Raw genomic sequence first — 12,761 nt, forward strand, 5'->3', positions numbered from 1 at the left:
GCCGAGAGAGAGAGAGAGAGAATGGGCGTGCCAGGGCCTTCAGCCACTGAAAACGAACTCCAGATGCGTGTACCCCCTTGTGCATCTGGCTAACGTGGGTCCTGGGGAATTGAGCCTCGAACCGGGGTCCTTAAACTTCACAGGCAAGCGCTTAACCAATAAGCCATCTCTCCAGCCTGTCTCATGAGGTTTTTATGGTAACAGAACAAAGGCAGGCATAAATGAAGACGCATCCACTGGTGGAAACGTGAGGTAGGCGGGTTACAGTAAAGCATAGGGCCTGTCAGAGGCTTCTGACTTTTCCTGATGGCATTCTTAGCCTTTAGGTTGGTGGAAGCTGGGGGTCTGTTTGTAGATTCCAAAGGATTTACCTAATAGTCACGGATGGTAGGTCGCATGTAGAAGTGGGCAAGAAATGGTTACTTAAGAAGCTAAGATAGGGCTGGAGAGATGGCTTAGCAGTTAAGTGCTTGCCTGTGAAGCCTAAGGACCCCGGTTCAAGGCTCGGTTCCCCAGGTCCCACGTTAGCCAGATGCACAAGGGGGCGCACGCGTCTGGAGTTCGTTTGCAGAGGCTGGAAGCCCTGGCGCGCCCATTCTCTCTCTCCCTCTATCTGTCTTTCTCTCTGTGTCTGTCTCTCTCAAGTAAATAAATAAATTGATTTAAAAAATTAAAAAAAAAATAAAAGAAGCTAAGATAACCCAAGATAACTTGGCTGTGGAGCTGCAACATTCTAGTGCTGCACAGTCCAGAGAGTTCTAAACGTCCTGTTAGCCTTGCAGAATATGCCAGAGAGGTGGCTTCCCTCTACCCTGCTCCCAGTTTTAGTTAACAGAAGCCCCGTTAGAGGGTGGCAGTGAAAGCCTTCAACAGGGCTGTGATCTCTGATGGGTCCTAAGGTGTGGCAGGTAGAGAAGTAAGGCTTTTCCCTGGTGCCTGCACAGCATGGTTCTAGAAGGACCTGCCACAGTGACGCTGCCGCTTTGCTGATAGCTTTTCCCTGAGCCTGGCATTTCTAGCATGGAAATGGGTATGATCTTATCTCACCCACAGTCCATATGCCGGGGACACATCAGCTGACATTAGTGGCAAAACCTGAACAAGGCAAATACCACTTTGTCATCCTACCGGCCCTAGCCTTTGACTGGTATTTGCTCCAGTGAGCGAGCTTAGGAGTCTCATGGTGGCCATGATGGGGGCAGTATCTCTAGATCATCTGTGCCTATGCATCTGGTCTTCCTCCATAGGGAAGACTTCTCTCCAACCTCATTTCATGCAGACCATCAAGGTGCATCTTCAGAGTGCTCCTCTCACACACCATTATGTCCACGTCATCAGAGCAGAGGCCCCCTGCAGCACGTGGACTAAGCGCCCCATAGCACTGCTGTATGTGGTGTTTACTGTCCTTTGCCTTGCCAAGCAGCCTGGCCCAGCCATTGCTTCTCTTTCTAAGCCACCAGTGCCAACTCAAGGAGCCCACCCAGCCACTGCCGCTGCCCAATGAAGGTTCCGTGGAAGACGAGGAGCTGCCTGCCCAGAGATATGAAAGGGATTTAGTCCAGAAGCTGAAAGTCCTCAGACATGAGCTGTCGCTTCAGCAGCCCCAAGCCGGTCATTGCCGCATCGAAGTTTCCAGAGAAGAAATATTTGAGGTACAGAGTCAGTCTGCCGTGTGGATAAGCACATGGGAGGGTGTTGGTCCATGAGCCCGTCTCTGAGCTCTGCTTCCTGTCTTGTATCGCAGGGTTGATTTACTGCTCATGCACAGTGAGTATAAGGTTTTCCAGGACTAAGGCCTGTGCTGGCCCCTCGCTGTTCAAGTGCTCTGAGGTGAAAACATGGAGCACGACTTGGAAACTAGATTCCAAGTGATGCTGGGATCCCTTTCCCTCTGTTGTGCAGCATATGGATTCCTCAGACTGCACATTTTCCTCACACCAGCTCCCTCTGTTGCCTTGCATGGAGTTTAAGGGGGTTGGGGTAGTTCAGAGATGCTGGGGCCATGTCACCTCCCTGTTGCCTCCAGGAACAGGAAGGGCAGATGACTCCTGGGATGACTCCATCCTCTACCAGCCTCCTTACAGGATCAGGGTCCCTACAAGACCACCATTTAATCAGGAAAACCTCAGCTATATTGGGGCTGCGTCCTGCCCTCCTGTGAGGAAACACTGGCAGAAATGACCAGTGCAGACTGAGATGTGGACAGAGGAGCTGAGGTGGGGCTCAGTGATCGAGTACTGGCCTCGGTTGCATGGGGCCCTGGATTGAATTCGCAGCACTGAACAAGGGTTCTCTCTGGGCTTTGGCAGTTGTGGGAGGCCCCAGAGGGCAAGATGCTCAGCTGAATGACACTGAAGAAGGACCTGGGCTGAGCAGGTTACTCGCTGCAGTAGTGCTGGCTGCAAAGTTGGCTAAAATGCCCACTTTTGCCCACTGAGCTATCCATGATGGTGGCCAAGGACATGGGGTTGCAGGACCACTGCCCCAGTGATATCCATTTGCATCTCCTTCCTATCTTGGGATGGTAGAGTTTGAACTGCATTAATTTTGTGTGTGTGTGCGTGCATGTATGTTTATTGGGGTACATGTGCATATGCATGTGGGAACCAGTGGACAACCTCCAACCTCAAGGGTAATTCCTCAGGAACACTAACTTTTTTGAGACATGGTCTCTCATTGGCCTAGGACTCGCCACATAGGTGAGGCTGGCTTGGCTGGTGAACCCTGGGGATCCACCTGTCTCTGCCTCCCCAGTGCTGGGACTATAGGTACATGCCACCATGCCCAGGTTTCTTTTACATGGGTTCTAGAGATCAAACTCAGGTCCTCCCACTTGTAAAGGAAGAAGTTTGCCCACTGTGATATTCCCTCAGCCCCTCAAACTGCATTAAATTTAAAGCAAAGAAAGTTTCTTGTTCCCATCATGTAACATGTCCACAAACGGTCAGCCAGCCACTGCAGCCAGCATGAATCCGAGGAGCCATCAGGCCGACTGCCTGCCTGCCTGGTGCATTGGGCAAAGCCACTTCACATCGCACTTAAACCCTTTCTGTGCATGTGGACTCAATAGGAAATCATGCATGTGTTTTTACTACAGCTATAAAAACACACTCAGAAATCTGGTAACATGCGGCCCCTCATAACACATACTTTCTAGTGTACATTGAAATTAGTTTATGTAGAGAAAGTCAGCTGTAATGAGACATTTGTTCTTAAGTGCATAGTGTCTGCATTAGACACAAATCTCTGTTACCTGATTATTTGCTTACTGTTGTGCCCCAGGGAGATGCTGGGGAGGAGTGGACCAGCCTTAAGCTCAAGGGGAAACAGAAGGCCTCTGAACAGATGCTTGTCTTATCCATACTCCATTATCACTAACCTGTAAGCCTTTTTTGCAATAAGAAACATTTAGAGAGGTAGAAGCAGGAGAAGGATTATAAGGTCAAGGCTGGCCTGAGCTATATTTTGAGACCTTGTCTCAAAAATACAAGACTGGCAATGTAGCTCAGTAGAGAATGCTGCCTTTGAGTCCCCTGGTGAGAGGCTGAACTGTGGGTATCACAGTAGAGCATTTGCCTAGTCTGTGAAACACCCTGGGTTTCTTTCCGAGCACAACCAAAATAAATAAATAAATAAAACCCATCTTCTGAACGTGTCATTTTGCTGCACAGGAGTCCTACCGTCAGATCATGAAGATGCGGCCCAAAGACCTGAAGAAGCGGCTCATGGTGAAGTTCCGTGGGGAGGAAGGCTTGGACTATGGCGGAGTAGCACGGTGAGCTCCTAATCTGTCCCCCTCTCCTCCGTGGCTCCGGCTGTGCTGGCAGCTGCATGTCAGAGCCCCTCGCTTCCTAAGCGCCATTGCCAAGCATGGCCTGCTGTGTCCATACTGATGCCCCTTGGGGTGCTCAGGCTTCACATGTTGACTTCAGGTAGCATCTTGCTGTGACCAGTGAGAACGTGCGTGACATCACCATTCATTTACTTCTCATAGCTCAAGTTGAGCATCGGTACACCCCCTCTTCATCTATACACCCCCTCTTCATCTGTACACCCCCTCTTCATCTGGTGAATCTGAGCCAACAGCTTAACAGATCTGCTCCTGCAATGCTCATGAGCAGCTGGCAAGCAGCACATGGAGGAGCAGGGAGCATGTAAACTGTGCTCGTGTAAGGAAATTTCATAAAATGTTGAAATTTTGGTAAAAATAATTCAAGCAAACAATTTACAAAACAGTATAATGAAAAGCTACTATTTCCTTCACAGCCTCTTTTCATGTTCGAGAGTTCTCCTTTCATTTAGCTTTTGTCCTTCTTTAAACTTTAAGCCAGGTGTGGTGGCACATGCCTTTAGCCTTTAATCCCAGCACTCGGGAGGCAGAGGCAAGAGGATCGCCATGAGTTCGAGGCCACCCTGAGATTGCAGAGTGAATTCCAGGTCAGCCTGGGCTAGAGTGAGACCCTACCTCGAAAAACCAAAATAATAATAATAATAACTTTTTGTTGATAATCTCTATATCTGTAGACAATATACCATGATCGTAATCCCTCCCACCATCCCCCCTTGGCCCTCTTCTGTATCCTCCCTCCACTGATTCCTTCTTTTCAACTGGTTTCCCTGTAGCTTCTGTTTAGTGTGCTTGCTATCTGTTATCTCTTGAGGTAGGGACTTGTGGCCCTGAACAGAACTGATTTGGTGAGGTCAGTATTTTAGTTCTTCCATTGTTTGCTACTCTCCCTTCTACTCTGACATTCTAGGGGGTCAAATCATATTCTATAACCAAGGATTCTTTTGCCCCTCCCCTTTGGGGATACACAGTGTCACTTTGTAGCCAGGCTGTTGTAAAATTTGCTGCCTGGTTTCAGCTAGCCTGAAGTTGGAGTGATTGTCCTTCCTCAGCCTCTAGAGTGCTGATGGCTGCTGCTGCTGTTACTTCCTCTTTCTTGTCCTTCGTCTTCCCTGCTTCCTCTATTCTCCTTCCATTTCCTGTCCCTGTTTCCACTGCCGCCTCCTTCCTCCTCCTCACCTCTGCTTCCCTCTCCCTTCTCCTCACTGCCATTTTCTCCTCCTTCTTCTTCCTCCTCCACTTCTTCTCCCTCCTCCTGTTCCTCCTCCTCTTTCTTCCATTTCCTCCTTTCTCCCTCCTCATCTCCATTTCCTCCTCCTTTTCCTTCCCCCTCCTTTCCTTTTCTACTTTCTCCTCCTCAACTTCTTCCTTTGCCTTCTTCCTGCCCTCTCCTACTCCACATCCTCCTCTCACCTCCCCTTCTTCCTTTTCTCCCTCCTTCTCCTCATTTTTTAACAGCATCCAGTGCACTTGTCTCCTTAAACCCCTGCTGCCTGATGAGGTCCTGTCCGAGTCCTCTCCCTCCTGTCTGTGGGCTTCCCAGTGCAGCCCACTGCACATGTGGTCTTTATGTCATTTGTCTTTATTTCTTATCTCTTTCTTTTTTCCTTCCTTCCTGCAAGAGTTCCTAAACTTGTCTAATAATACTTCAAAAGAATGTTTCTGGTACTTTTTAACAAGATATTTTTATTTATTTTAGAGGTAGAGGGAGGCAGGAGAAAGAGAATGGGTGTGCAAGGGCCTCTTGCATGAAGCCCAGATATATGTGTCACTGTGCAGATCTGGGTTTACATGGGTACTGGGGAATTGAACCCCCAGGTCAGCAAGATGTGCAAGCAAGAGCCTTTAACTGCTGAGCCATCCCTCCAACCTCTGGACTTGTTTTTCTAAGTCATCGTGACAACAGTCATTGAATTCCACTATCATTCAGTATGAACTGGGCCTGGGAAGGTGGCTCAGTCAGTGAAGTGCTCACTTGCAGACTTGAGGACTGACTTCCACACTCAGCACCATGTAAAGTGCCAAGTGCACCGCTGTGACCCCATGGGGAGCAGGGAAGACAGGAGGATTCTGGGGCTCACTGGCTAAGTAGCCCAGCCTAATTAGTGCACACCAGTCCAGTGAAAGACCCTGTCCAAAGCAGTCGCATGGTGCTCCTGAGGAGGACACGCCACATGTTTGTGCACACACCCACATGTGTGTGCCTCCACATACATGACCATGTACCCATATACATGCAAAAAAATTGAATGTACAATCAGGAGTTGGCTATGCACATCTCACACGTGAGTGACTATTCTCACAGGCGTGCTCCTCGGTGCGCTCCCACAGGAACTGGGTTTCCTCACTAGCCACCAAGTGTCAGGACTCTGCTGGAAGTGGGTGCTGAGGGTTGGGGTTTGGGGTGCCAGTGGTGCCATAGTGAGCAGAGCAGTACAGCTCAGCCCCCACTCCCTCCTGCCTCATGCAGAGGTGTGCTCAACCAAATAGAGCAGCATGAATGCAGAGCCATGCAAGGAAGGTGAGCGCAGCAGGGCCCATCTTAAGAGTCAGACTGCCAGAGCCTCACCCCTCCAGGAGGTTTGCTCAGACCTGACTTTTATATATATATTTTCATAGCTTGCCCAGGCAGATCTTTTTTGTTGTTGTTGTTTTGTTTGTTTTTGTTTTTGTTTTTCAAGGTAGGGTCTTGGTCTTGCTCTAGCCCAGGCTGACCTGGAATTCACTATGTAGTCTCAGGTTGGCCTTGAACTCAAGGTGATCCTCCTACCTCTGCCTCCCGAGTGCTGGGATTAAAGGCATGCGCCATCACACCCGACTCAGACAGATCATTTTTATTTGTGCTTATCCTTCACTAACCTGTCTCATTTCTGTTTGGACAAGTAAAGAATTCCAGAGTAAAATCTGAGGCTGCTATGATAATGAGGTTTATCCATCCAGAAGCTTTTGAGTAAGGGAATCTAATCTGTCTGTTCATAGACCTGCTACAGGTGTTTGTTTGCCTCCTAAAATTTTTTTTGTTGTTTGTTTTGTTTTGTTTCTCAAGGTAGGGTATCACTCTAGCCCAGGCTGACCTGGAATTCACTGTTAATCTCAGGCCAATCTTGAGCTCATCATGATCCTCATACCGTGGCCTCCTGAGTATTGGGATTAAAGGCGTGCACCACCACGCCCAGCTTTTTGTCCGATTTTGATTTGGGAGTTTTTAAAGAATAAAATGATTGAAACACTAATGGAATTCAGAAAATAATATAACGTGTTCCTGCCAGATCTATAAAGCTTTTAGAACTAACATGTCTGAGATTCAACCCCTTTTTAACTTACAAAAGTAGTAAATGCTTACGGTAAAATTGAAGAATTCAACAGGAAATTATAAAGGGTAAAAGTTATTTATAATTTTTGTTTCTCCAGAGTTTGAAATATTTTCGCCTTATCAGAAACATTTACTAAAGAAAACTCAAAAACTAGAAATGAGTGAACCATGAACAAGCCCCAGAATCCAGTCGTGCAGGCTGTTACCACTGGCCTCGCTGCACGTGCACAAGGCCGCCGCACCAGCGCCACCAGCCAGGCCCACCTAAGGGTGGGAGCGTGGACAGTGCACTGCTAAAAGAAAGCTGTCTCAGGTGCCGCGGACTTGTCAGCTACAGCTGTGTTGCTGGCCTGGCGGTCGAGGATTAACAACTGGCATTCATGGGGGTGCTTCTGAGTTTGTTTCACCAGTCTGGGCACCTGGCACCTTTCAGCAAGTGTCCTGGCTGTCATCTCATTTCACTTCCTCTGGCCTTCTGGGCCTCTCCAACCAACTCTTTTGTTCAGAGCTGAAACCAGAAACATTAGCCCATGTGAGCTGTGTTGTTGTTCCTAGGGAGTGGCTTTATTTGTTGTGCCATGAAATGTTGAACCCATATTATGGACTCTTCCAGTATTCCACGGACAACATTTACATGTTGCAAATCAACCCAGATTCTTCAATCAACCCTGTAAGTATAACAAACAAGGAGCCCGAGGTTGGGGTTAGGGTTAGGGTGTCTTTTCAGGCAGCTCTTGGTGTGCTCGTGGGATGGGAGGTGGAATGAGAGTTGAGGTGCCAAAGGTGATTTCATCAGGGACCCAAGGGCACGCTCTCTGCTAGGAAGCACCGTGAGTCCAATCTGTTCCTGGGTGGTGTGCTGGCTCCCTTTGGGGGAGTGCTGGCTTAGTGGTCTTGGTATCATCTGGTGTCATTCTGAGAAGTGGGTTACCAAATCCTTCCTCATTCCAAGCAAAATTAGAATGATTCCATAATTGGCACTTTTAGCCACCTATGTGGACATTCCACATGTGGTATTAGAGGCAAGCCTGAGGTTGGGTGCAGCCCCTAAGGGCCCATGGGCACACGCAGCATCTCAGGACCAGCTCTACTGGGGTACGCAAATGTCAACCGACTTTTAACCATCGTGGGAATGACATGCTGACTACTTTTCTGAGGTGATTTTAGTTCAAGCCTGAAAGTGGAATGTGGGGCTCCCTAGGTAAAGAGCAGAATGGCTCTGGATGTAGAGTGGTTGCTTTTTGCTTGGCTTGTTGCGTGCTAACCACATTAGGCATTCATTCGTGGTTCTCCCTTCCTGTGGGCTGGGTGGCCTTGGAGGCGGATGAGGGAGGGCCCAGCAGGGCGGCTCTCTGGCCTGTACAGTGCTCCCTGCAGGGCGGCTCTCTGCTCTGTTGAAGTAGGGTCTCCCCATTTTCATTTTTCACTGGACCCCCCTGCAAGTTATATGTAGCAGTTCCAAAGAAGAAATAGTGCATATATGCCTGTCAGATAAGTGTTGGAGCTGGGTGCAGTGGCACACCTGTAATCCCAGCACTGTGAAGGAAGAGGCAGGGGGACCATGAATTCCAGAGCAGCCTGTCTCAAAACAAAAGCAACAACAACAACAAAATAAAATGAACAAACCAAAAAATGTCCTGTTCATCCATACTAAAGACACTATAAACTTCAGTGGCCTAAACAGCCTCATTCCACGTGGCGGTGAGTGAGGGACCCTTGAGCAATCGAATCACCACTGCTGGGCTGTCTCCCAGCCTCTCAGGAAGACAAGGAAGAAGGGATTCCTACAGTGGCTGGGCATCTCCTTAACGACTCGGTGTTCTCTGGCGCCCTCTACAGGATCATCTGTCGTATTTCCACTTTGTGGGTCGGATCATGGGTTTGGCTGTGTTCCATGGACACTACATAAATGGGGGTTTCACAGTTCCCTTCTACAAGCAGCTTCTGGGGAAACCCATCCAGTTGTCAGACCTGGAGTCAGTGGACCCAGAACTACACAAGAGCCTGGTGTGGATTTTGTAAGTATAAGCCTCACAGTCAGAGCTATGTTGGTAATGTGTGCACTTGTAAGTGTGCATGTTCTGGGGAAAGAAACAAGAAAACAAGAAAAACTAAACAACAAAAGCTATTTGTTTTGTTTTGATCTTTTTTTTTTTTTTTTTTTTTTTTTTTTTTTTGAGGTAAGGTCTCACTGTAGCCCAGGCTGACCTGGTATTAGTCTCAGGGTGGCCACGATTTTACAGTGATCCTTCTGCTTCTGCCTCCCAAGTGCTGGGATTAAAGTGCTGGGATTCAATCAACCCTGGCAACAAAAGCCATTTTTATTCCAATCACAAAGCAGCAGATTTACCATTACTTCATTGACTTGTTTTCTTTGTGATGTTCTGCTAATTTCTTGTGTTGTTTCCTTGAATTATTAAAGTTTTATTACTAAGGTCTTATTATACCAGTAATCTTCCCAACCTGGTGTGTGTGTGTGTGCATATCCCCACACAGTGTGGCAGGTAAATCTTAGAGAAGCTGAGAAAATATCAAAACAAAATTGATGTTTAGTTCCCTTCACTCTGCGTTATCCTAAACTTTTCAGAGCATCAGGCATGGGCACAATGAACTGTGGGTACAGTGAGCCCTTGTGGAAAGACCCAGAACCCAGCAAGACAGGAGCATTGCATGGGATGGAGTCAGGTTTTGTCCTGTTTCCTCTGCTCTGTCTTTAAAGCAGCGAGTTGAGGCTTCATCCTGTGGTTAATTGGCCACTCTCCCTGTCTGGCAAGAAGTAGAGCAGATCAAAGAGCCAGTTTTGACTTTCAAGTGCTTTTTTGATTGAACACCTTCTCTTCAAGGACCTCTCCCTCCACTCCCAGGCTCAGCTTACAAAGCCATTAGATCACGTGTCTTTTGGACCCACAAAATGGCAGAATGACCTGCCCTCTCACTCCCCCCCCCCCCCCGCCCTCTGCCTCCCCCAATAAATGAGAAAGTCTGGTTCAGGGACAGAGCCATAGTTGTGTCTGCTGGCTCGTTCCACCACAGTTCTTTAAAGCTCTTAATCTCCTCAGCCCAAGGCTCCCTCCCATTGTCCCTTTCTGCCAATTGCCCCCTCTAGTGTCCCTTCACTGCTAAGGTGGCACAGGCTAACTGGCACCTGCCTCTCTTCATGTCCACAGAGAGAATGACATCACCCCAGTGCTGGACCACACCTTCTGTGTGGAACACAATGCTTTTGGGCGGATTCTTCAGCATGAACTGAAACCCAATGGTAGAAATGTGCCCGTCACAGAAGAGAACAAGAAGGAATATGTCCGGTAATGCACAGCACTGACCTTGATGGTTGTCTGGGGCGGGGGCAGCAGGTTGCTGAGAATACCCTGCATATGCCTGGGCCTGAACACGGTCAGATTATTGTAGAGACTCCTCATGACTGCGCCATTCTGGGTACAGAGTTGGCAAGGGACAGTAGTGACCAAACGGTTCTGTGCTCCTGCTCCCAGGAAGCCGAGTCGTGTCCTGTTTTCACCTCGTGGGAGGCACCCTCAGGAACTTGCACTAGAAATTGAGAGGTGTGAATGTGTGGCACTGACAGAAAGACTTGTCACACGCACTTGCAGACACACTTCTAACCTGGCACTTGTTCTAGCAGCCAGCTTACACCCTGGGAGAATTGTAGCAGAGAATCAATGGCTGGGCTGGTTTATTTTATTTGTAAAATAGTATTTTTAGTTTTTATTTATTTTTATTTATTTATTTGACAGAGAAAGAGACAGAATGGGCGGGCCAGGGCCTCCAGCCACTGCAAACAAATACCAGACATGTGCCCCCTTGTGCATCTAGCTAATGTGGGTCCTGGGGAATTGAACCTGGTTCCTTTGGCTTTGCAAACACCTTAACTGCTAAGCCATCTCTCCAGCCCCATAAAAATTTGTTTTCATGTTATTTTTATTAATTTATTTGAGAGAGAGAGAGAATAGGCATGCCAGGGCCTCCAGCCCCTACAGACTAGCTCCAGACGCATGTGTCCCCTTGTGCATCTGGCTTACGTGGGTCCTGGAGGATTGAACCTGGGTCCTTTGGCTTTGCAGACAAATGCCTTAACTGCTAAGCCATCTCTCCAGCCCTGTAAAATATTTTTATTTATTTGCAAGCAGAGAGAGAGAGAGGAGACTGGGTGCGCCAGAGCCTCCTTCCAGTGCAAATGAACTCCAAACGTGTGCACTGCTTTGTGCATCTGGCTTTACATAGGTACTAGGGAATTGAACCCGGGCCATCAGGCTTTGCAGCAAGTGCTTTTATTTTTTATTTTTAAATTTTTTTGTTTATTTTTATTTTTTTATTTGAGAGCAACAGAGAGAGAAAGAGGCAGAGAGAGAGAGAGGACAGTGAGCACACCAGGGCTTCCAGCCACTGCAAATGAACTCCAGACATGTGCGCCCCCTTGTGCATCTGGCTAACGTGGGTCCTGGGGAATGGAGCCTTGAACTGGGGTCCTTAGGCTTCACAGGCAAGTGCTTAACCACTGAGCCATCTCTCCAGCCCAGCAAGTGCCTTTAACCACTGAGCCATTTCTCCATCCCTGGACTGGCTCATTTTTACCTTGGTATTAAGGGGTGGTACAGCTGGACACAGTGTATCTGTGATCTCAACATTTGGGTGGCTTAGGCAGGAGAAGCTCATTCCAGGCCAGCAGGGATTACCCAGTGAGACCCTTTCACCAGAAAGAAAAGTTAAACAATTAAAATGACAACAAAAACAAGGCAAAAGCCAGGTGTGATGGTGCACTTTTAATTCCAGTGCTCAGAAGGAGGAAGCAGGAGGATCAGCTGAAGGTTATCCTTGGCTACACTGCCTGTGCCTGGGCTTCCAGAGACCCCCTGTCTCACAAAAGAGGAGGGGTCGGGTGTGGTGGTGCCCTCCCTTAGTCCCAGCCCTGGGGAGGCAGAGGGAGGAGGATCACCATGAGTTCAAGGCCAGTCTGAGACTTCATAGTGAATTCCAGGTCAGCCTGGGCTAGAGTGAGACCCTACCTTGGACAAAGAAAAAAAGGGGGAAAGGAATGCTGGAGAGATGGTTCATTGGGCAAAGTGCTTGTCACACCAGCATGTGGCATTTAACTCCCTAGAGCACACATAAACTTGTGGGCATGGAAGCACACACCTGTAGTCTCTGTGCTTGGAAGGTAGATCCTTGGGACTTGTGGCTAGCTAGTCTTGCCAAATTTGTGAACTATCAAGTTCAATGAAATACCTTGTCTCAAAAAAAAAAAAAAAAAAAAATTAGCACCTTTAATCCCAGCACTTGGGAGGCAGAGGTAGGAGGATCGCCATGAGTTCAGGATTACCCTGAGACTACAGAGTGAATTCCTGGTCAGCCTGGGCTTGAGTGAGACCCTACCTTGAAACACCCCCACCTATCCCCCCCTCCAAAAAAAAGGCAGGCTGGCAGGCTAGGCGTTACTAACAGTGTTTTTTTCTCTCTCAAATGGGGCAGAGCAGGCCATGCATCTGTGCATTCTCACGGAGTGCTGTCACCCCAAGCCCGCTGCTCAGAGAGCAGGGGAACAGTGTTTCCATGGCTCATGCACTGCTGCCTCCAACATGTGGGTCT

General features: G+C 48.3%; 1 protein-coding gene across 5 annotated transcripts in view; it reads left to right on the forward strand.

Moving 5' to 3' along the window:
* Positions 1-12,761, forward strand: part of Smurf1 (SMAD specific E3 ubiquitin protein ligase 1) — a 129,003-nt gene that overhangs the window by 107,886 nt on the left and 8,356 nt on the right. For all 5 annotated transcript variants that reach the window (XM_045143437.1, XM_045143438.1, XM_045143441.1 and 2 more), the window contains 5 exons: positions 1,454-1,652; positions 3,672-3,775; positions 7,716-7,830; positions 9,000-9,178; positions 10,328-10,465. In XM_045143437.1, the coding sequence (XP_044999372.1) occupies positions 1,454-1,652; positions 3,672-3,775; positions 7,716-7,830; positions 9,000-9,178; positions 10,328-10,465 (735 nt within the window). The remainder of the gene's footprint in view (positions 1-1,453; positions 1,653-3,671; positions 3,776-7,715; positions 7,831-8,999; positions 9,179-10,327; positions 10,466-12,761) is intronic.

Source organism: Jaculus jaculus, chromosome 2 (assembly GCF_020740685.1).
Source record: "Jaculus jaculus isolate mJacJac1 chromosome 2, mJacJac1.mat.Y.cur, whole genome shotgun sequence".
NCBI lineage: Eukaryota > Metazoa > Chordata > Mammalia > Rodentia > Dipodidae > Jaculus > Jaculus jaculus.